Source organism: Rhinoraja longicauda, chromosome 20 (assembly GCF_053455715.1).
Source record: "Rhinoraja longicauda isolate Sanriku21f chromosome 20, sRhiLon1.1, whole genome shotgun sequence".
NCBI classification, from domain to species: domain Eukaryota; kingdom Metazoa; phylum Chordata; class Chondrichthyes; order Rajiformes; family Arhynchobatidae; genus Rhinoraja; species Rhinoraja longicauda.
In genome coordinates, this window is record NC_135972.1 from 32,890,004 (window position 1) to 32,915,625 (window position 25,622).

At 42.0% G+C, this 25,622-nt stretch overlaps 1 protein-coding gene across 4 annotated transcripts in view; it reads left to right on the forward strand.

The window, feature by feature from the left end:
* ppfia2 (PTPRF interacting protein alpha 2) overlaps positions 1-25,622 on the forward strand; it is a 176,918-nt gene that overhangs the window by 53,850 nt on the left and 97,446 nt on the right. For all 4 annotated transcript variants that reach the window (XM_078417366.1, XM_078417368.1, XM_078417367.1 and 1 more), the window contains exon 4: positions 7,053-7,127. In XM_078417366.1, coding sequence (XP_078273492.1) covers positions 7,053-7,127 — 75 coding nt within the window. The remainder of the gene's footprint in view (positions 1-7,052; positions 7,128-25,622) is intronic.

The window sequence follows — 25,622 nt, forward strand, 5'->3', positions numbered from 1 at the left end:
TGGACCGATGTTTTACTGGTATCCAAATGCGCCGTTATTACTTCTTTAATAATTGTCTCCAGCATCTTTCCCACCACCGATGTCATGCTAACTGGTCTATAATTCCCCGTTTCCTCTCTTGCTCCTTTCTTGAAAAGTGGGATAACATTAGCTTCCCTCCAATCCACAGGAACTGATCCTGAATTTATAGCACATTGGAAAATGACCACCAATGCGTCCAAGATTTCTAGAGCCACCCCCTTGAGTACTCTGGGATGCAGACCATCAGGCCCTGGGGATTTTTTCAGCCTTCAGCCCCATCAGTCTACCCAATACTATTTCTTGCCTAATGCAAATTTCTTTCAGTTCTTTTTTAGTATGATGGTTTTGCATTTTCTCTAAACACCAACTGAGAATATACTTCCATCCCTATCTTTCAGAATATCACATAGCCATAGTGTAAAACAATTGTAAATGACCAAATAATTAAAAAGAAATAAAAAATATTTGGCACACATAATAAAGATTTAAAAAATATTCTAGATATTAAATATTTGTTTGAATTAAATGCAGGCAGATAGATTAAGCCATTTGTTGGAGCTAAACTGAGCAAGTTGAAATTGATGGGTGACAGTATCAAGGGAAAACTGTAAAAAGCAGTTGTTGATGTATGAACGTATTGCAAGTAAAATAAACAAATGGCATTATATGGTTAATGAGAATATAATCTGAGTGTCCAATTAGCAGGGCAGGGACTGGAAATATCAGCTGAGTGATATTATATAAATTGCAAATAGCAAAGAGCATTTTCTTTCTGTCCTACCTGTACACGCCACTGGAGATAGATGGGTCTACTGTGGATAGGTTGAGCAGTTTTAAATACTTGGGAGTCCGCATCACAGAGGATCTGACGTGGGCAATGCACATTGCCGCACTGGTGGGTAAGGTTAAGCAGCGCCTTTACCACCTTAGACAATTGAGGAAATTCAGAGTGTCTCTGAGGATCCTTCATTGCTTCTACTCTGGGGCTGTAGAGAGCATCCTGTCCGGCAACATTACAGTCTGGTTTGGGACCATGGGAACTACACTCATCCCCCTGCAGGACCTATACATCAGGAGGTGCAGATCCAGAGCAAGCAAGATCATGAGGGTCCCCTGCCACCCCAGTAACGGACTGTTCCAGATGCTACGATCAGGCAAACGCCTCCGCTGTCACGCTGCGAAAATGGAGAGGTTGAGATGGAGCTTCTTCCCACAGGCCATCAGGACTGTCAACTTTTATAACCCCAGAGACTAAATTTTTGTCGACACTAATAGTAACTTATTAACTTTATTTATATGCTGTAACTGTAATTCTTTTTTGTGCACAACCCGCAGGCATTGCCACTTTCATTTCACTGCACATCGTGTATGTGTATGTGACAAATAAATTTGACTTGACTTGACTTGAATTTAGCTCTAGACAGATGATCTATCACCTGAATCTACCTGCACATGATAAAATGTCTGAAAGTGGCACTGAAAATGCTACATCCCCTCAGGAATCAAACTCTGAGAGGTCTATTACCTTTAAACAAATGACACCAAGAAGGGACCATATAGTGGTAAAGATTTTAACATGAATGTTTTCTGGGCACATTGTATGAAAGGAGTGACAATGCATGGCCCCAAATTTACTGGCTCATCGTTTTGTAGCTGAAAAGACTCTTTAGATTTGAGGCAAGGTTAAGGCTTGGGAAAATGAGTCATGGAAGACACACCCAGATGCACAGAGAGCATAGAACAGTACAGCACAAAAACAGGGCCTTCAGCCCACAATGTCTGCACTGAGCACGATGCCAAGACCAACTCTTATCTTCCCGTGCATAATCCATATCTCTCCATTCGCTGCGTATCCATGTGCCTATCCAAATGTCTCTTAAATGCTGCTGTCCTAAATGCCGCTATCAAGCACCACCCCCGGCAGCACGTTCCATGCATTTACCACCCTCTATATAAAAGACGCACATCTTCTTTATATTTTGCTCCTTTCACCTTAAAGCTATGCCCTCCAGTTGATATTTCCATCCTGAAAACAAAAGTTCTGACACTCGATCCTATCTACGCCTCTCATAGTTTTATATGCTTCCACCAGATCTCCCTGTGTTCCAGAGAAATCAATCATCATACAAACAATCATCATCCTCATCAGACAGATCACTGGTCCTCACATTTGTAGGCTATTGAGATAAATAGATAAATGTCAAAAAAATCATGGCTTTTTGACTGGTTCTGATCATAACTCCACTGGAAGGGTGCTGAACTGTTCAAAAATAAGCCATCCTATGTATATTTATAAATGTGCCGGCCTTGGAATGATCAAAGACTTTGCTAATAAGACTATGGGAACAGAAAGAGCAAGGGATTCTTGCAAGCTTGATCTCAGTGGGATAGTTAATGCTCAATGTGTTTTCTACAAACTTGACCTAAAATCTGTATACCCCATTTGGAACATGATGGAAACAGACATGCAATTTTAAAGCATTATTTTGTGTTTGATCTGAACAAAATAATGCAAAAATATAAAACTAAACATCCCTTGTGCAGAAGAGCTATTTCAAAATATAAACCAATAAATTATTCAAGGAATTTTAAAATACATGTCATTGTAATGTATTTTTCATAAGCTTTGGGAAATTGTCTTATGCTTACAAGTGTAGAAAACATTGGAAACACTCAGAAAGACAGACATTCTCAATTCCCCCCCCCCCCCCCCCCCCCCCCCAACTCCATGAAATGACTTTGAGTTAACGTTTTGACTCAAAGTCCCTTCATGGAGTTGGGGGAAAAAAAATTAAGTTGCAGAGAGTGTTGGAGCCTCGTGCGAATAGAACAAATATCTTCGATAAAATGAAGTCAAGACTGCAGTAAAATGAAGCCTTTGATGAAGTTATCTGGTTTATACGTTAAGTAGGTTGTACGAATAAAACAAGCTTAATAGCTGAGAAATGAAGGCAGTTAGAAAGAGTGAGAGAGAGAGAGGAACACGAGCAAAGGGCTGTAAAAATTGCAAATTGCAAATTGCAAGGCGGTAGGAAGTGCCCAACAGGTCAGGCCATGTATGTGGAGAGAGAAGAAGACTAATCAACACTATGGTTAGATTACTTACAGCAGAATTTTCCAGTTCTGATATGAACAGAGAAGGATCTTCAGCCTGAAATGTTAACACTGTTTCTGTTCCCACAGATGCTGACTGCCATACTGAGCATTTTCAGTGTTATCTGGTTTTATTTCAAATTTCCAATATCTGCATTTTTTAAAAATGTTCATTGCACTCATAAGTATTACTTGTACATTGACATCGGGAAATGCAGACAAATAGCATAGCCATCCCCAAGCACAGTAGAATTTTAAAATAATAATAAACATGTTGGTTTATTGCCTGACAGAAAATAACAACTTTATATTACTGTGACCTCAAGCAGTTTAATGTTCAAAATCACTGAATTCTTCTATTTCCCTGCCTCTTTCTTCTCCTGGAAGAGTCTTTGCATAAATTCTCTCCCTTTCTCTAATTATTTCTGTGAAATGACTTGGAACATAATTCTGTGTTACGATGTTACATAAGTGGCAATAACAGGCATAGATGACGTTTTCAAGGTTGAAATAGGAATGGTTGTAGCTGTTATTATAAATGCCGAAGGGAATGGTTCTTGTGATGATACCTCTGTCAGGCAGAAGTTGATTGCCTTCTCGTAACCTTTTGAGAAACCTGTAATTCTTTCCAAGATTCATTTTAAAGCTTCTAACATCCCACTTTAATCATTAATTGTGAGTGTGGAAGTTAGTCTTGCCATGTACTAGATCTGTATGGTGGTATGTAATTACCGGGCTGGGATTTTTCATTGAGTCCTTGAAAAGTAAGAACTTTCCCCTTAAAGGATGTGGAGCCAGAACATATTTCCTCTTTGATGAATTTGATGTCAATAGTAATTCTTGCACCATTTTAATGGATTGTACATTCAAAGTTTTCCATCAATTGCTTCGGCACAGATATGCTTATTCAGTGGAGTACCTGAAAAGTGGATGCACATTGACCATTGATTTTTGATGGTCTCATGTTGACAGTCATGTGCACAGATTCATTCTTAAACTAGCAGATAATGGTATTATAATGAATTCTATCACTATGAACTCAAGTTTTGAACTCAGGTTTTCAGCTCTATTCACTTATTCATTCATTTCTGTAGATCTCAATTGTCAACCAATTATGCATATTTCACAGTGTTAATTGAAATGAAATCTTATTTCTATACCAACTATCCCATCTTTTTGCTCAGGATATTCATTGTAATAAATTATACGATTTTGATACAATTGGTTAGAGTTTTTTGGGGTATTCTCCGGGGAAAGACCTGTCTTTTTGATGCAGGGTTTCTACTGAAGTAAACAAGGAATGGTTGTAGCTGTTATTACAAGAAGCCTTGAGAAATACATTTTTAGTACAATTATGGATGAACCAAACAAAGGTAGAGTGTACACTGTAGATCGATACAAAATGCTGGAGTAACTCAGCGGGTCAGGCAGCATCTCTGGAGAGAAGGAATGGGTGACATTTCGGTTTGAGACCCTTCTTCAGACTGGTTAGGAATAAGGGAAATGAGAGGTATAGACAGTGATATGGAGAGATAAAGAACAATGAATGGAAGATATGTAAAAAAGTAATGATGATAAAGGAAACAGGCCATTGTCAGCTGTTTGTAGGGTGAAACTGAGAAGCTCGTGCACCTTGGGTGGGGGAGGGATAGAGAGAGAGGGAATGCTGGAGCTTCCTGAAGTGACAAATCAATCTTCATACCACTGGGCTGTAAGCTGCCCAAGCGAAATATGAGATGCTGTTCCTCCAATTTGCATTTAGCCTCACTCTGACAACGGAGGGGACCTAAGACAGAAAGGTCTGTAGGAATGAGAAAGGGAATTAAAGTGTCCAGCAACCGTGAGATCAGGTTGGTTCACGTGGGCTGAGCGAAGGTGTATCGCGAAACGATCGCCCAGTCTGTGTTTGGTCTCGCCGATGTATGAGTGCACATCTTGAACAATGGATACAGTAGATGAGGTTGGAGGAGGTGCAAGTGAACCTCTGCCTAACCTGAAAGGACTGTTAGGGTCCCTGGACAGAGTCAAGGGAGGAGGTATAGCGACAGGTGTTGCATCTTCTGCGGTTGCAGGGGAAGGTACCTGGGGAGGGGGTGGTTTGGGTGGGAAGGAGTGTGAAGGGATGAGTTAACCAGGGAGTTGCAGGGGGAACGGTCTCTGCAGAAGGTGGAAAAGGGTGGAGATGGGAAAACGTGGCTAGTGGTGGGATCCCGTTGGAGGTGGCGGAAACTTCGGAGGATTATATGTTGTATGCGACATCTATGATGGGAGAGGGGAACCCCCATTCCCTAAAGAATGAGGACATCTCAGATGGGACACCTCATCCTGGGCGCAGATGGAGGAATTGGGAGTAGGGGATAGGATCTTTGCAGGAAGCTGGGTGGGAAGTAGTGTAGTCGAGATAGTTCTGGGAGTCAGTGGGTTTGTAATAGACATCAGTCAATGGTCTATTTCCTGTGATGGAGACTGAGATCAAGAAAGGGGAGGGAGGTGTCGGAGATGGTCCAAGTAAATTTGAGTGCAGGGTGGAAATTGTTGGTGAAGTTGATGAAGTCCATGAGTTCTGCATGGGTGCAGGAAGTAGCACCGTTGCAGTCATCAATGTAACGGGTATAGAGTTCAGGGATAGGGCCAGTGTATGCCTGGAACAGGGATTGTTCAACGTACCCGACAAAGAGACAGGCATTGCTGGGGCCCATGCGGGTCCCAGAGCTACGCCTTGGACTTGGAGGAAGTGGGAGGAGTCAAAAGAGAAGTTGTTGAGGGTGAGGACCAGCTCCGCTAGGCAGAGTGTTAGTAGAGGGAAATGGATGGTTCTGCGGTTGAGGAAGAAACGGAGGGCTTTGATCTGCCTGGTCTTCATAAGCATGAAAACACATTCATGATTGAAAATAGGTCTACATTACAATAATTGGACTTTATTGTCACAGAGTCCTCATTGAGCTGTGGTAAACCTGTCATTTGAGAGGCTTCTCTTTAATTGTCATGAGCCTACAACCAAATTATCTTTTTATTTTCATTTAATTTACTGACTATCTAAATCCTGATTTTGTAGATAGTATTATTCATTGCAGTTATGTAAGACAGTGGAGCAATAACTTTTGCCGTTTTCCTTAAAAGTTAAAAGAAAAAATGAGGGTTAAAGAATCGAAAGGTAAGAAAATGAAAAGCGAAAAAAAGAGCAAAATACTGGAAGCCTGGCATGTTTGGATACAAAGATCTTGCATTCAGTGGAAAGACTTGCTCACAAACAATACTTTCAGAGCATAAAAATCATGGCACGTCCGTATTCCTAATGAGGATCTTAGACATTAGCAAGGTTTGAGGTAATTCCCCTGATAATCGTTTATCTTGTTTGCCTTGAGTAAAGATCCAAGATGGCTTATTGGATTTTTAAATTCATTTTCCTAGCTCTTCATCAAAAAATCCCAGGCTGATGTCCACAAATGCTTATTTCGAAATCGCACATTACACGGTCAACTTCACAATTCTGTCCTAGAAACCAATCTGCATCTTGTAATATTGTTTTGTGTTTCTAAATTCACTGAATTTCTCGTGAAGGAAAAAAAAAGAATTTACTGAACACTCTCTAATTATATATGATCTGATGACAGAGTTTGGTGCTAGTTGGAAGTCCAAATAGTTTAAAATGGGTATTGCTGCGGTACCAGGTTGGAATATGCAATGTTTTGATTGTCATCAAAATAACAAGTCAATCTGAAAAGTACTGAATGCAAAACAGTACTGAATTACAAAACAGGGGCAAAAGTGGACTAAATTGAGAAATTGTGATTACTTGATCAACATTACCATCGACTCTAACTGATCACTTATGGAACCATAATGATGGGCAACATTAGTACAGTAAGTAGCATTATGATGCACTTGCATTAAAAAAAATCTACCATTTATACAAATTTGTTGTGTTTTATCTGAAGGTGAGGGAACGTCTACGAATTGCTCTGGAGAGAGTATCCACACTGGAAGAGGAGTTGACTGCTGCTAACCAAGAGGTAACACGTTTAAGCACAATTCTCTTTGGTTAGACGATTTTTGCCTTTTTTTAACCATACATCATGTGGCTTACATGACAATGAAATCTCACCAAATTATAAGTTCAAATCATTAGGCTTCAGACTAAACTCCAAGTGTTACCAACGTGTGATCGCAGCAACTAATCATACCGTGAAAGTAGAATCAAATGGGAGTTAATCACAGATTTTTGTGATATTTCCTTAGATTCCTCAATTTATGAAACATGTTTTATGGCCTTTGTGCAATAGATTAACATGTCTGGATTTAAAAGGAGAACATGATTGATATTTAATGAAGACAATTAATAGGTCAATCATGTGCAGGAAAGAACTGCAGATGCTGGTTTAAATTGAAGGTGGACACAAAATGCTGGAGTAACTCAGCAGGGCAGGCAGCATCTCTGGAGAGGAATGGGTGACGTTTTGGGTCGCGACCCTTCTTCGGACTGATGTCAGGGGAGTGTGCGGCTCCATTCCCCTGACATCAGTCTGAAGAAGGGTCTCGACCCGAAACGTCACCCATTCCTTCTCTCCTGAGATGCTGCCTGTCCCGCTGAGTTACTCCAGCATTTTGTGTCGACAATCGGTCAATCATTTTCTTTGTAAATCTGAGCACAAAACTTGGCAACTGTTATTTTGATAGGACTGCAAAACAGATACTGAGATTGTGATTCACCCAATTGACTTGTGTCAGATTCACAGAAGTATACAGCTGAATTATCCAACTGGCTGACACACAGTTATAGCCTTACCTTCCACAAATAAATAGTGATTCAAGTAAGAAGGTCAGTAGTTCAGCAGAGGCATGTGTTATTTACTGAACTATCAAAGTTACAATTTGCTCAGGCAGTAATTTCTCTCTGTGTTGTTGAGTTTTCAGGGAGCTCAGAAACTCCTGGCCTTTTTTGCTGGTGGGTGGCCTCTGCTATGGGCAATCCTGGCAGCATCATTATTCCTTTTGCGCATCTTAATACCAAGAGGCCTCTGGCTTTCTGAGAACCTGGGAAGAAACATGGTCACTGGCTCATTCTGGAACTTTGAGAAAAGGGGAAGCAGCAATACAGGATGTGTGAATTCTCCGATGAAGATTTGAGAGGTGTTCCAGCTGTTTCATGTTGCACCATACAAAGCACTTCTCTGCTCGATTGTCAATTTTAAAGCATTCATACCTGGTAAAATATTTTGATATTTTCCGTTTGTTTGTCCCTCAACCAGTAGTTGGAACAGCCCTTGTAAAGGAAATGTAAAATATGGTAGCTAATTCACTTTTAATCTTTACATTACCATCAGTACATTTACGGGAATGGTTTTCTTATTGATGTTTGTGATCTCGGGTAGCACAACAGCGATACTCTGATCTCAAGTACCACAACAAATACTATTTCTGGATTACTCTGAAAACTGGAGAAGACTATAATCGAACTAATAAGAACTTCGCAATTTGAGAACAATGGATAGTTTGTAAAAACTGAATTGAAGTAAGTTTCAGTAAACTAAATACTGTTATAATTTAAATGGAAAATAATTTTGTTCAGCAAATTCACTTTATAAGTGAGATTTCAAAGCATTTATGTATGTTTTCAGTTTTGTTTTACTTTGGATATGATCAGGGGATGCCTGAGCCACATAGAAAAACATTTTGGTGGAATAGAAGCTATAGTATCGCCCACGAACCCCTCGACATTTCCCTGCCTCAGCTTGCTGTGGTTAAACCCCTGGAAAATTACATCATCAGCATGTGGGAAGACTGGTCACGTGGCCTTCAGTAGGTGCCAATGGTGTCTGTACCACACAGGGTTTATCAGACAGTCTTGCTGCCAAACTCCACCGGCAGTTGGACAAGGAAAGCAGGGAGCGAAGGAACAGCACATGATGTGACTAAGTATTTGGAAAATAGCTGGCAAGCAATGGTTTGAACCATCTGGACCATTGGATTGTGATCTCATTAACAAACTTTGAGTGACCAGTCAGTGTTAACCACAAAGTCTTAGTGCATCATAACATGATCCAGTTTTTAGTTTTGTTTAGTTTAGAGATACAGTGTGCGAAAACAGGCCCTTTGGTCCACCAGGTCCGCGACGACCAGCGATCCCCCGCATATTAACACTATCCTACACACACGAGGGACAATTTTTACATTTACCAAGCTAATTAACCTACATACCTGCACGTCTTTGGAGTGTGGGAGGAAACCGAAGATCTCGGAGAAAACCCACGCAGGTCACGGGGAGAATGTACAAACTCCGTACAGAAGGCACCCGTAGTTGGAGAGAAGAGGAGGAGTTAAATGTGAAACAGGAGGGAGAGATATGGGTGGATGTGATCAGAGGGAAGGGGAGAGTGGGGGTAAAAGGGAAATGGGAGACATGGGGTTGGGAGGAGAGAAAAGTAGCAGGGAGACTGGGGGGTCCGAGATAATGCATTGTGCATCCAGCATTGGATATGTAATTTGCTTGATGGTTGGAAGCAGAGAGTGATAGTAGAAGGTATAAATATAAAAAGATATGTAGTAGTAATAAAAAAGTAATGATCATCTTGTTGGGATTGTACTGAAGGCCTCCAAATAGTAAACGGGAAATGGAGGAACAAGTATGCCGGGAGATTGCATTATTTTATGCATCGGTTTCAATGAGTCTGTTAGTAGGTTTGTGCTGTAGATGACACCAAAACTGCTGGAGTTGTGGACTGAAGAATGTTGTCAAAGCATGGAGTGGGGTACAGATCAGCTATAGAAATAAGTGGAGACACGCCAGATGCAGTTGTCGGAGCAAATGTGAAGTGCTGCACTTTGGGAGGCCAGATGTGAGAGGAACGTACACTGTTAGAGAAATCTTGGGGTCCAAGTCCATAGCTCCCTGAAAGTGGCAAGATGTGTTGATAGAGTGGTAAAGAAGGTAAAGAAGGCGTACGGTATGCGGCCTTCGTGGATTGCGACATTGAGTATAAGAATCAGGAGGTCATGATGTAGCTTTCTAAGACTTTGTTTTTGGAGTATTGCGTGCAGTTCTGGTTGCCTCAATGCAGGAAGGGTGTGGAGGATTTGAAGCGGGTGCTGAGGAGGTTATACAGAATAATGTCTGGATTAGAGGGTATTAGCTATACTAGAGGTTGGACAATCCTGGAAGCTAAGGGGAGATCTGATAAAAGTATATAAAATTATGAAAGGCATACCTGGATGGACAGTCAGAACCGTTTTTCCAAGGTGGAAATGTCAGACTAGAAGGCATAACTTTAAGAAGAAAGGGTTAAAGTTTTACGCGATATGCAGTTTAAGTTTCTTACACAGAATGTGTTGGGTGCACATGGAGTACAGGAAATGGAAGGGTATGGAACATAATGAGGCAGATGAGATTAGTTTAGCTTGGCATCACGATCGGAACAGACGGGTGGGCTGAAGGGCCTGTTCCTGTGCTGCACTTTTCTATGTTCTATATGAATGTCAATAAATCTGCAGAACCTGACCAAGTATTTCCGAGGACATTTTGGGAAGATAGAGAATAAATTACTGATGCCTTAGCTAAGGTATATGAATCTTGCCTATATGATCTTGTCTATATATCTATGATATATTAAGCTATATGAACCAGGAAGGTTGATGAGGGCAGGGCCATAAATGCCATCTATGTGGACTTCCACTAGGCCTTTGATAAAAGTCCGCATGGTAGGGACATTAGATTGCTTGGGTTCCAAGAAGAGTTATCTAATTGGATACAGAGACACAAGGAACTGCAGATGTCAGTGTACAAAAAAAGGCAACGTGCAGGCCAGGCAGCATCTCTGGAGTTCATGAACAGGTGACGTTTCAGTTGGGACCCGTCTTCAGACTGATTGTGGTGGTGAAGGGGGGAAGAAAGCTGGAAGAGAAGTGGAGACAGGATAAAGCCTGGCAAGTGGTAAATGGATACAGGTGATTGGGTGGAGAGGGGGTGGGGTTGATTGGCAGAAGGCCAGTAAATGAAAAGACAAAAGGTGTGAGGAAAGGATAGAAAAGCTGTGAATTGTGAAACCAGAGGCAGGAATATAGGTGGAAGTAGATGGGGGAGGGGAAGTGGAGAAATAGGTGTGAATTGAGGTGAGGCACAGGGAATAGAGGGGGAAGAAGGGGGCGGGGGATGGTTGTTTGTAGGTTATTTAACTAAAATTTGAGAATTCAATGTTCATACCAATAGGTTATAAGCTACGTAAGCGGAATATGAGGTGCTGTTCCTCCAGTTTGCATGTTGCGTGAGGCCCAGGACAGAAAGGACGGAAAGGGGACTTAAAATGGTCAGCATTTGCCAATCTGCCAATAATACTCCCCCTTCACCTGTATCCACCTATCACTTGTCAGATTTTGTTCCGCCTCGACTTCTCTTATAGCTTTCTTCCCAACCCACCGCACCCCCTCCTCCACCACCACAATTAGTCTGTCTGAAGAAGGGTCCCAACGTGAAACATCACATAGTCATGTACTCCAGAGATGCTGCCTGACATGCTGAGTTACTCCTGCACTTTGCGTCTTTTTTTTTACTGGATACAGAATTGGCTTCATGGCAGGTTGTTTCTCAGACAGGAGGCCTGTGACGAGTGGTATGTCTTAGGGGTCAGTGCTGGGCCCACTGCTATTTGCCTTATATATCAATGCTTTGGATGAGAATATACAAAGCATGATTAGTAAGTATTCAGATGACATTGAAATAGGTGCAACATCCACAAACAGAGAGGATGGTTGTCAAGAATTACAGAGGGATTCTGATCAGCTGGGCAAGTGGAGAGAGGAATGGCAAATGGTGTTTCATTCATTTTAGTGGGAGGTGTTACATTTTGGAAAGTATACTTGCACTCTTAAATCCCCTATTCTAAAACATTCCCCAGAACCCTACCCTTCCCTGTGCAGGTCCTGCCCTTGTTCGACTTTACATAAGGCTTTTGGCACTCTCGTCTGCATCAGACAGGGAAATTAGTATAGAATTTGAGCCATTATGTTACAGTTGTATAAAATATTGGTGAGACTGCACTTAGAGTATTGTGTTCAGTTTTGGTAATCTTGCTCTAGGGAAGATGCCTATAAGGTGAAAAGAGTACTGAGAAGATTTACGAGGACATTGCCTGATCTATACGGAGTGATTGGGCAGGCTAGGATTTTATTCCTTACAGCACAGGGGGTTAAAGTGTGATCTTATAGAGGTGTATATAATCATGAGGGACATAAATTGGGTGAATGCACAGTTTTTTCCCCGGGATAAGGGGAATCAAGTACTAGAGGGCATAGGTTTAAGGTGAGCGGGGAAAAATTTAATAGGAACCTGAGGGGCATTTTTTTTAACATAAAGAGTGCTGGGTAGATGGAATGAGCTGCCATATGAGGTTGTTGAGGCTGATATAATAATTTAATGACCATTGGACAGGGAGATGGACAATAATGAATCAGAGGGATATGAGCCAAGTGTGGGCAATTGGGACTCACTCAGATGCTCGCTTTGTTGGCATGGCAGAGTTGTGTCAAAGGACTGTTTCAGTATTCTATGGCTCAAGAATGTTATTGTTGTTCTGGAGGCCTTGACCCTCTACCATAAGTCAACCCTCTACGTAAGTTAGCCATTAGTTTAATTTAGTTTAGAGATACAGCCGGAAACAGGCCCTTTGACCCACTGAGTCCACACCAACCAGCGATCCCTGCACATTAACACTATCCTACACACACTAGGGCAATTTACACATAGACCAATTTACACTGTACGTCTTTGGAGTGTGGGAGGAAACCAAAGATCTCGGAGAAAACCCACGCAGGTCACGGGGAGAACGTACAAACTCCGTACAGACAAGCACCCGTAGTCAGGATCGAACCTGGGTCCCTGGCGCTGCATGTGCTGTAAGGCAGCAACTCTACCGCTGCACAACCGTGGCTGCCCCCTTTGCTGCTTTCCTTTTTTTCAATAAGTAAGAACAATAATCTAACCAGATAGCAGCAGCTGAGCAGCAAAGAGTTGATTAAACAAACGTGCTCCGTCACTGAATCTGACCCTTGCAGACAATAACAATCATCTTCTAATCAGGAGCTGCATGCGGTGAGTCACTGGGCATTAGTGATGCCATCATCACATTCAAATTGCATTTGGCTGAGCACTTGAAGAGTCAGAACCTAAGTATGGGCCAAGAACTAGGAAGTGAGGATTCTGTTTTGGCTAGCTACAGATTTTAATGATTCTCTGATCAGCCTTCAACCAGGGCAGATGGAATATATAGCCTTGGTGCCAGCTGCATAGAAGATAGAGGGATGCACTAGTTCTATTGCTAAGAATTCAGATATTGACTATAATGGGGCAGCTTACAGTGGAAGACAAGATCTGGGTGTCCTAGTTCATCAGTCACTGAAAGGAAACATGCAGGTACAGCAGGCAGTGAAGAAAGCCAATGGAATGTTGGCCTTCATAACAAGAGTAGTTGAATATAGGAGCAAAGAGGTCCTTCTGCAGTTGTACAGGGCCCTAGCGAGACCGCACCTGGATTACTGTGTGCAGTTTTGGTCTCCAAATTTGAGGAAGGATATTCTTGCTATTGAGGGCGTGCAGCGTAGGTTTACTAGGTTAATTCCCGGAATGGCGGGACTGTCATATGTTGAAAGACTGGAGCGACTAGGCTTGTATACACTGGAATTTAGAAGGATGAGAGGGGATCTTATCGAAACGTATAAGATTATTAAGGGGTTGGACACGTTAGAGGCAGGAGACATGTTCCCAATGTTGGGGGAGTCCAGAACCAGGGGCCACAGTTTAAGAATAAAGGGTAGGCCATTTAGAACGGAGATGAGGAAAAACTTTTTCAGTCAGAGAGTTGTGAATCTGTGGAATTCTCTGCCTCAGAAGGCAGTGGAGGCCAATTCTCTGAATGCATTCAAGAGAGAGCTAGATAGAGCTCTTAAGGATAGCGGAGTCAGGGGGTATGGGGAGAAGGCAGGAATGGGGTATATGATTGAGAATGATCAGCCATGATTACATTGAATGGCGGTGCTGGCTCGAAGGGCCGAATGGCCTCCTCCTGCACCTATTGTCTATTGTCTATTGTCTATAATTGTTCCCTGCATATTAAAGTGCTAAGTGTTGATTAATCAAGTATGCTTAGAAAGCATACTTGACTAATCTATTGAAACATCAGGTAGCACGGGAAAGTCCAGTTCAAAAGTTTCATACTATTCTGGCATGAATGTGCTGTCATATTCCATTTCAACGCTGGGTGATCCAACCATTCTGCATCATCTGGTGATTATTTCCTCAGCTTCATTGCACCACAAGCTGACCCAAATTATGCTGATCTTTGAACTCTGTCAATCAAGATATAAATATTGCAGGAGTGTGACACTAAGTTAAAAGATAGCTCTGATCTTATTGCACAAGACAGCACACACAAGGGCTGTATGGCCTATTCCTATTTTCCTTTATTATCTTATGCAGCTCTTACAAATGTGTTCAGTTCTGGGCAACATGTTATAGGAAAGATATTGTCAAGCTTGAAAAGGTTCAGAGAAGATTTACAAGGATATTGCCAGGACTAGAGGGTCTGAGCTATAGGGAGAGGTTGAGTAGGCTGGGTCTCTATTTCTTGGAGTGCAGGAGGACGAGGGGTGATCTTATAGAGATGTATAAAATCAGGAGAGGAATAGATTGGGTAGATGCACAGAGTCTCTTGCCCAGAGGACATAGGTTCAAAATGAAGGGGAGAAGATTTAATAGGAATCTGAGGAGTAACTTTTTCACACAGGGGGTGGTGGGTGTATGGAACAAGCTGCCAGAGGAGGTAGTTGATGCTGGGACTATCCCAACGTTTAAGAAACAGTTAGACAGGTACATGGAAAGGACAAGTTTGGAGGGATATGGACCAAATGCTGGCAGGTGGGACTAGTGTAATTGGGACATGCCGGCTGGTGTGGCCAAGTGCTTGATCCACACTGTATCACTCTATGACTCTAAATATAAATGACCTGGATGAACATGCAAGTTGCTAAGTTTGCTGATGACACAAAAGTAGGCAGAGAAATAAGCTTTGAAGATGGCATGAGGCTACAAAGGTATAGTTTCACAGGCAGCATCTGTGGAGCGAATGGCTAGGTGACATTTTGGGTCATGACCCTTTTGGGGTCACTATTTAAAAATATGGGGCAGTCCATTTACAATAAAGGTGAGTCAAAATTATTTTCTTTTTTTGGATTGAGAATCTTTGAATTGCTGTTCCTCAAAGAAAATTGAAATCAACGTGTTCAATATTTTTAAAGCAATAGTGGATTGATTCAAGATAAGCAAAGGTGTGAAAGGTTACTGGAGGTAGACAGGAATGCAGAGTTGTGGCTACATTAAGATGAACTGTGATCTTACCAAATGAAAGAGTAGCTTGAAGTGCTATGTAGCCTTTTCCTGCTTGTACTGTAATTCAGATATTTCCATGTCTTATTCTTCATCGTTTTCTCTGTCGAAATTACAACATAAAACATACAGTCTTGTCAGTGTAAGCTTTCCTTTTACTTAAACACCTTTGTTGTTAGTATGAATTAATGACTATTTTTCAGTATCTTACAGTGAGATACTGAAATCGTATCAGAAGCGCTGGTTGAAAGACTCAGATATAACGATTGACTCAGAATACCAAATTCTGGGCACGATCCCTTGCAACAAAATTTAATGTGACTAACGACTGTGAGAATCAATTAAGGCAGTGCACGGTGGAACAAATAAAGCCACTTAAACCACTGCTTTTCGAGCCAAGTATTTTGCCAAACAAGTGGAGACAGTGAGGGAATAGGTAACATTGTGCTGAATTGTCTATGGATGATGAACCAAACAAAATGAAAGTAAATAAGTTATTTATTTACTTTGGATGAGAAAGAATTGGACTATAGCGTAAAGCACTCAAATGAGACCTTGGATAATGTATTAAATGTGCTATAAACATATTCCAATCCATCTAGAAATGAAACAGTGGACTGTGTATGGACCAGGACCTGGGCTGGGAGAATCCCTAGACACTCTCTTAACAGAACTAGGATTGTTACCAAGTAATTGTAGTTATACAGATTTGAAGGAATCTCTTCCCAGAGAGCAAATTGCTTGTGGTATTCAGGAGACCATCTTGAGAGAAACACCCTCATCTGAAAAAAAGTTAAATCCAGTAAATACATAATGACATGCAAAGCCATTAGAGTCAGGCTAAACATGCTGGATAGCCAACAGCAGTTGGTTCATGCAATGTTGCAAGACAAAAAGCAGAAAACGAAAAGCTCTGCTAAATCCTTTATTGTGGATAGGCTCATGGGGGACTCATAAAGAAATGTACCTCATAACCGAAAACATGTTAGTTGTGCCATTTTCAGGAGAGTGTGCAAATGTTTTCATGGACCTAGGAAACCAGAAGTGCAAAACAAAGGCAATTTGAGGTGGCCAAAACAGAAAGGCACACCATTACAGCAGAGTTGCCTGGTACCAACAAGACATGGTAAGGAAGAAGCTAATTTCAGGTCAACAACAGAGACAGCAGAGGTAGTGTTAATCGGGCTGTGTTCTGAGCCCCATGCTCTACTCCCTCTTCACACACGACTGTGTTCCTGCATTCGACACCAACACCATTGTCAAGTTTACAGATGACACAACGGTGGGCTGATCACTAATGGTGATGAAACAAAATACAGAGCGGAGGTGCAGAACCTGGTGGACTGGTGCTCCGATAACAACCTGTCCCTAAATACCACCAAGACCAAGGAGCTCATCATCAACTTCCGTAGGTCACATAACGGGGAATACGCCCCGATCTTTATCAGCGGGGACAGTGTGGAGAGAGTGTCCAGCTTCAAGTTTCTGGGCACTCACATTTCGGAGGACCTAACATGGTCCAATAACACTGCTGCGCTGGTCAAGAAGGCACAGCAACGACTGTTCTACCTAAGAACACTGAAGAAGTCTGGTCTACCCCAACAGCTGCTGACGACATTCTGCCGCTGCACCATAGAGAGCATCCTAACACATGGCATCCCTGTGTGGTACCTCAGCTGCACGGAGGCAGAGAGGAAAGCTCTTCAGCGGGTAGTCCATAGAGCTCAGAGGACCATCGGAACACAGCTACCAGCCTTGGAGGGCATCTACAACACACGATGCCTCAGAAAAGCCACCAGCATCCACAAAGACTCTTCACACCCCTGCAACAGTCTGTTCGAACTCCTTCCATCAGGCAGACGATACAAGGCCTTCTACGCCTGCACCTCCAGACTCAGGAACAGCTTCATCCCCAGGGCCATAGCTGCTATGAACCGGTCCTGCTGAGTCGGATGGTCACATCGCACAGTGATCCGGCACAGATCTACTTGCACTTTATTCTGTTTTAAAACTGTTACAATTTGTTTCATTGGGTTGTTTAAATTAATACTGACTAGCCAATTAAATTATTGCATCATATGGGAGGCGCATTCCCAATCTCGTTGTACCCCTGTACAATGACAATAAAGATATATTGTATTGTATTGAAATACACTTCACCTCTCGCCCCCCGGATGAATCGATGTTATGATGGAAGGGCATATAATGGTGAAACCGGCACAAACAAAGGATGATTGCCAGATGCAAGTTTGGAGCTTATGAACGATGCATGAATTATTCTGCAGAGCAAGAACATCACAGTTTGGCAGAAAACTTCAGCCAAGTACCGGGCGGCACGGTAGCACAGCGGTAGAGTTGCTGCTTTACAGCGAATGCAGCGCCGGAGATTCAGGTTCGATCCTGACTACGGGTGCTGCACTGTAAGGAGTTTGTACGTTCTCCCCGTGACCTGCATGGGTTTTCTCCGAGATCTTCGGTTTCCTCCCACACTCCAAAGACGTACAGGTATGTAGGTTAATTGGCTGGGTAAAATGTAAAAATTGTCCCTAGTGGGTGTAGGATAGTGTTAATGTACGGGGATCGCTGGGCGGCACGGACTTGGAGGGCCGAAAAGGCCTGTTTCCGGCTGTATATATATGATATGATATGATATGATATGAAGAACGGCACCTAATTACGATTCGGTCTGGTTGGCAGTCCATCAATTCAATCATCTTCATTAGGAAGATTTTCTATAAAAGCAAAGCAACTAAGTCTGTGATTTTTTTGTTGCCTTTTTCATTATTAAAGATGAAACATGTGAAATATGACATTTTGTTTGTATTGGTATAGGTTTATTATTGTCATGTATTCTGAGATACAGTGAAAAACTTTGTTTTGTGTGCTATCTAGGCAAATCATATCATACATGAATAGAACAGGTAGTGCAAAAGAGAAAATAAATAGAACACAGAATACAGTGTGACAGCTATAGAAAGTCATAGAATAATACAGTGTAGAAGTAGGTCCTTTGGCCCAACTTGCCCACACCGCCCAACATGACCCAGCTACATAGTCCCACCTGCCAGCATTTGGTTCATATCCCTCCAAATCCGTCCTGTCCATGTACCTGTCTTAACTGCTTCTTAAATGTTGGGATAGTCCCTGCCTCAACTACCTCCCCTGGCAGTTTGTTCCATACGTCCACCATCCTTTGCGTGAAAAGGTTACCCCTCAGATTCCTATTAAATCTTTTTCCCTTCACCTTAAAAGAGAATGCAGATTTTTAAAAAAAACTATAGTCATTGTTGTTTTATGGTTGGACCACTTCATGGATTTGTGGCACGAGACTAATTGCCCTCTCTATTATATTAGTATTATTTAGTGTTGAGCATTCCAGAAGCTGCCTTCCTTTGTGGAGAAAGCTAGAACAAGGATGGCATTCTTACATTGTAAGCTTCTCTATTTTAAGTGACCAGTTAGTTTGAATTGCCAACTATTTTCCAGTTTCTTAAAAATAAATATTGATACATAAGTAATCAATCTTGCTCCAACCACAGTGTAATCACCACAAGAACAATGTACAGACCAATAGGCCAGGAGAAGACACGTGAAAACACTTTCTCAGGATGTGCCTAAGTTGATTAATTATTACCAATGGGTTTATTTCTTGCCATGGACAAACTAGATGCAGGAAAAATGTTCCCAAAGTTGGAGGAATCCAGAACCAGGGGCCACAGTCTAAGAATAAAGGGAAGGCCATTTAAAACTGAGGTAAGAAGAAACTTTTTCTCCCAGAGAGTTGTGAATTTGTGGAATTCTCTGCCACAGAAGCAGTGGAGGTCAATTCACTGGAAGAATTTAAAAGATAGAGCTCTAGGGGCTAGTGGAATCAAGAGATATGGGGAGAAGGCAGGCACAGGTTACTGATTGTAGATGATCAGCCATGTTCACAATGAATGGCGGTGCTAGCTTGAAGGGCCAAATGGCCTCCTGCACCTATTTTCTATGTTTCTATGAATTGTTGTATCAACTTGTGAACGGTGATTGGTTTAGTTATGAAATCATCCATTCTGGTCAACTGGGTGTTTATTCAATTTGGATCACTAGCAAGGCTGGTGTTTAATAATTATCCTAATTCCCATTACAGTCGTGGTTTACCTTCCTCATTAATGGAATCCTTGTTCTCTTGTGGTGCTATAGGAACTTGACTTAGTGATAGTGAATGAAGATCAATATATTGTAGTTTACGACAGTGAAGCACCTACTGTTTCAGTCCTTTGAAGTAATAGTTGGAAAGTTCTGTTGAAGAACCTTTAGATCAAATCAAACTCCTGGGATAAATAAAGTTCTATCGTATCGTATCGCATCTACACATTTGTGAATGGGATATGCAGCAGTCACAGTGCACGCAAGGTGCTAAATGAAGTGTCAATAAAGCAGGCTGTGTGTTTTCCTGAATGTTATTAAACATTGTTTTTTTTGTTGTTGAATTTGAGCTGATAGGGTCAGTGATACAAATGTCATCATTCTCCTGACTTCTTTGTTGTAGATGGTATTCAGCGATTGGAAGACACGAGTTGAGTAACTCGCTGCAGAACACCAATCTCTGACCTGTTCTTGTAACCACAGTAATTATGTAGATGATCCTCTTTAGTGTGTGGTCAGTGTTGTCCCTCAGAATGGTTACAGTGGAAGATTTGGCAAAGGTACTACCTTTGAATGTCCTTTAGTCGATAATCATCATTGCCTGACACGTGCATTTGTAATTATCCTTTATACTTCAAAGTTCATACATAAATATTTTCCAGGTGTTGTTGTTTGTGGGCAGAGATTGATGCATTGTCTCAGAAAGACAGAGATTTTGATCCCTTCATTATCAGACTGCTCCAGGAAGATTGTGCTGAGGTTCACTTTCTGAAATCCATACTCGGTTTTTTCCTACAACTAGCCATTTTCCGAGCAATTTATCTTCACCTTCCTGCAATGCTGAAGGGCTTGGATTTGGTTTAAAAAAACCTGTTTCATTAAAATGGACAAGGCTAAAATTAAAATATATTTTCAGGCAGTCATGGCCCTCCAAGATTTCACACAACTCCACTGGTAGTCAAAAGAATTCAAACTCAACAGGTATTGATATTTATTGCAGACATGGCGGTGTCTGTTTTAAAACAAAGTGATTGGAAAAAACAAAATTTCAGCAGGTGAAATAGAGTCATAGAGTTATAGTATACAGCATAGAAATAGGCCCTTCAGCCCAACTTGTCTCTGCCAACCAAGTTGACTTCTGGGCTCATCCCATTTCCTAAATTTGGCCCATTATCGATCTAAAGTCTTCCTATCCACATATGTATCCAAATGTCTTTTGGCGGCACGGTAGCGCAGCGGTAGAGTTGCTGCTTTACAGTGAATGCAGCGCCGGAGACTCAGGTTCGATCCTGATTACGGGTGCTGTACTGTAAGGAGTTTGTACGTTCTCCCCGTGACCTGCGTGGGTTTTCTCCGAGATCTTCGGTTTCCTCCCACACTCCAAAGACGTACAGGTATGTAGGTTAATTGGCTGGGTAAATGTAATAAATTGTCCCTAGTGGGTGTAGGATAGTGTTAATGTACGGGGATCGCTGGGCGGCACGGACTTGGAGGGCCGAAAAGGCCTGTTTCCGGCTGTATATATATGATATGATATGAAAGTCATAATTATATCCAGTTATAGCAGCTCATTCTAGATATGGTCTGTCCCCTAGTGAAAATGTTTCCCCAGTTACCTTAAGTCTATGTCCTCTAGTTTTAAAATCCTCTACACTGAGAAAAAGGCTGTGAGCATTCACTTTATCCATGCCCCTCGTGATCATGTGCACCTCAATAAAGTCACCCTTTTGCTACAAAGAAAAACGTTCTAGCCTTTCCAGCCTCTCCCTATGACTCAAGCCCACAAGTCCAAGTAACATCTTGGTGAATCAGTTATGCACCCTTTCCATCTAACAATATCCATCTTATATCCAGACAATCAGAACTGCAAATAGTATCCCAAATGTGGTCTCACCAAGCTGCATCATGATGTCCTAACTTTTGTACTGAATACCCTTCCCAATGGAGACAAGTTTACCAAATGTCACCTTCATCACCCTACCTACCTGACTAACCTCTTACAGATGGGCGGCACGGTAGCGCAGCGGTAGAGTTGCTGCTTTACAGCGAATGCAGCGCCGGAGACTCAGGTTCGATCCTGACTACGGGTGCTGCACTGTAAGGAGTTTGTACGTTCTCCCCGTGACCTGCGTGGGTTTTCTCCGAGATCTTCGGTTTCCTCCCACACTCCAAAGACGTACAGGTATGTAGGTTAATTGGCTGGGTAAATGTAAAAATTGTCCCTAGTGGGTGTAGGATAGTGTTAATGTACGGGGATCGCTGGGCGGCACGGACTTGGAGGGCCGAAAAGGCCTGTTTCCGGTTGTATATATATGATATGATATGATATGATAACCATGCACCTGTATTCCAAGAGTACAGGAAATAAATTCTGAGGGAGAAGATTAACAATCACTTGGAAAGGCACAGATTAATCAGAGAAACACAACATGGGCAGAGCATGTCCAACAAACTTGATTGCATTTTTGAAAAGCTAAAAAAAGTGATAGAAGCAATTTACATGGACTTTAATAAGACCTTTAACAAAGTTCATGGGAAACTTGTTCAAAAGATTTGGGCCATTGGGATATAGGGCAAGTTGGCAAGCTGGATCTAAAATTTAGCATGGCAATAGTAAAGGGTGATGGCAAAGGGTTGTTTTTGAGATTGGATGCCTGTGATCTGTTGTTCCCACAAGGTCGGTGTTGGGACTCCTACTGTTTATAGTATATGTGATAGACTCACTTGTAGACTTGCGAGGCATCATAAGTAAGTTCATGGATGGCAGGATAATTGGCGGAGTAGTTGTTAGCTGCAGACAGATATCAATGTGTTGATGACATAGGCCAAAATTTAGCAGATGGAGTTTAATCCAAACAAATGTTGGCATGGATTCGGGGAGTAATTAGACTGGGACATATACCATGAATGGGAGGTTCTTGGAAATGTTAAGAAACAGTGAGACCTTGCCGTACACATCCATAGATTCTTGAAAATGGCAACACAGTTAGATAACATGGTTAGGAAGACAGATGAGACATTGGTCCTCATTGTTCACTGAAGAGAGAAGTTGTGAGCTTATTCTTCAACTTTATAATACCTTGATCAGACCTCAGCTGCAGTACTTTGTGTAGTTCTGGTAACCATGCTGTAGGAAGGGTGTAGCAGACTGGCAAAGGGTGGAGGAAATTCACCAGGATGTTGCCTGGATGGAACAGTTCTGCTCTGAGGAGAGACTGTGGAAGCTAGGTCTGTTTTCCATGGAGTTGGTGGGGGGAGGGGGTAGGAGAGGCTATGATTGAGGCATGGAGTTATAGCGTTATACAACACCAAAACATGTCCTTCAGTCCACCTCATCCATGCTGACCTGCTCCGACAGCTCATTCCACATACCCTCTTACCTTTGTGAAAATGTTGCTGCTCAGGCCCCTTTCCCCTCTCACTTTAAACTGTAGTTTTGGGCTTTCTTCCCAAAATAAATCCTATTACAATTCACCTTATCATTATTTATTTTTCTTAGTAAGGTCTGAGTTTCCTATCTACCTTTGTCAGCCTCCTAAGCTCAAGGGAAAAAAGTCCCAGCTTATCCTTATAACTCAAGTACTCCAGTCTCAGTAACATCTTTGTCTATCGTCACCCTTTCTAGCTTAATGATATCCCTCTTATGCTGGGTGACCAGAAATGAACACTGTGCTCCAAGTGTGGGCTCACAATGTCAGTTACAGTTGAAACATGATGTTGCAATTCTCTTACTCACTGGCTTGACTTCTGAAGGCAAACGTGCCAAACACCTTCTTCACCACCCTTTCTCCCTGTGTCGTCACTTTCAGGGAATGTTACACTTACTCATAGGTCATTCTGTTCTACAACACTCTCCAGGGCATTACCATTTACTGTGTCGTTCCTGCCCTGATCTACCTTACCAAAAGGCAACACTGTGACTTAATATAACTTGGCCAGTTGATATAATTTGGACATGGCATTTATGAGGGTATAGTTCGGCTAGACAGCAGGAAACATACCCATTTCAGAGTTATAAAACTCAAGGACATAGATTTAGAGTGAGGGGAAGAAATTTAGAGTGGAGCTGCACTTTCTTCAGCCAGAGAGTATGTGGAATGTATTGCCTGACATAGTGGCTGAGACTGGGCTAGTGACAGCATTTATGAAGTGCTGGGAAATGGGATTAACGCAGAAGTGTGCCATCTGGTCAGCCTAGACAAGTTGGGCTGTTTGATATGTTTCCATTCTATTAATCTATGACTATAACATGGCAAATTCATCAGAAACTAACAAGCAGACAGAAATGCAGGAAATTGGTGTTAGATCCAAAATAAGTCAGTGACAAGAGGCAAAGGGGAACAAATGAGAACTATTAACATATTCTTTGGACTGCAGAAATGTTAGGAGCATGGTTCCAAACAACAGAATCCTGCATTTTGTGATAAGTACAGAATAAATGATTGTCTTTAAGTATAGATTTTTCAATTAAACAGTTTTCAGATGATAGCAAAGTTAGCTGTGTGGTGATGATGTTAGACACAACTCTTGGCAACAAAAGCCATAAATAACCTGGGCAAAAAAGTGCCAAATGGAATTCAGCTCTGAGAAATATATAAGCAGTCTTTTGCCCAGAGTTGGGAAGTTGAGAACCAGAGGACATGGGTTTAAGGTGAGATGGGAAAGATTTAATAGGAACCTGAGAGGTAACTATTTTTTTACGCAAAAGGTGGTGGTGGGTGTATGGAACAAGCTGCCAGTGGAGGTTGTTGAGGCAGATACTATTTCAACGTTTAAGAAACATTTGGACAGGTACATGGAAAGAACAGGTTTAGAGAGATATGGGCCAAACGCAGGTAGGTGGGACTAGTGTAGATGGGACATGGCGGCACGGTAGCGCAGCGGTAGAGTTGCTGCTTTACAGCGAATGCAGCGCCGGAGACTCAGGTTCGATCCTGACTACGGGTGCTGCACTGTAAGGAGTTTGTACGTTCTCCCCGTGACCTGCGTGGGTTTTCTCCGAGATCTTCGGTTTCCTCCCACACTCCAAAGACGTACAGGTATGTAGGTTAATTGGCTGGGTAAATGTAAAAATTGTCCCTAGTGGGTGTAGGATAGTGTTGATGTACGGGGATCGCTGGGCGGCATGGACTTGGTGGGCCGAAAAGGCCTGTTTCCGGCTGTATATATATGATATGATATGATATGATATGTTGGTCAGCATGAGCAAGTTGGACAGGAGAGCTATATGACTGTCACTCATCAAGGTTATGAATTTGGGAAAATAACGTAAATAAATCATATAATAAATTAGAAATATTAAGGAATAATGGGACAATGGAATGCATGCCCACAATTCCCTGAATTTTTAGTTTTATTTTAGTTTAGAGATACAGCGCAGAAACAGGCCCTTCGGCACACCGGGTCCGCACTGACCAGCGATCCCCGCACATTAACACTAACATACACACTCTCGGAACAATTTTTTACATTCACCAAGCCAATTAACCTAGAAACCTGTACGTCTTTGGAGTGTGGGAGGAAACCGAAGATCTCTGAGAAAACCCATGTGGTCCCAGGGAGAACTTACAAACTCTGTACAGACAGCACCCGTAGTCGGGATTGATCCCGGGTCTCCGGCGCTGCAAGCGCTGTAAGGCAGCAACTCTACCGCTGCGCCACTGTGCCAATGTAGAAGGTGAAGGAGGCATTTGCTTATAATGGCTGGTATAGTGTGTAAGATTAAGGATGTCATTCTGGAACTGTAAAAAATGTATTAAGCCACAGCCAGAGTGTAGTGCATTGGTTTAGTTATCACATTTCCAGAAATTATGTGACAACACTTTTGGTTTTTGTTTGTGATTGTCACGTGTACTGAGACACAGTGATAAACCTTGTTCTGCAGGCTGTCCCGTTAAATTATACCACACATGAGTGCAGTCAAACCATACACACATACAACAGGCAGTGGAAGGGGAGTGCAGAATATAGTTGTGCAGAGAAAGTGCAGATAATAAACAAGTGCAAGGGA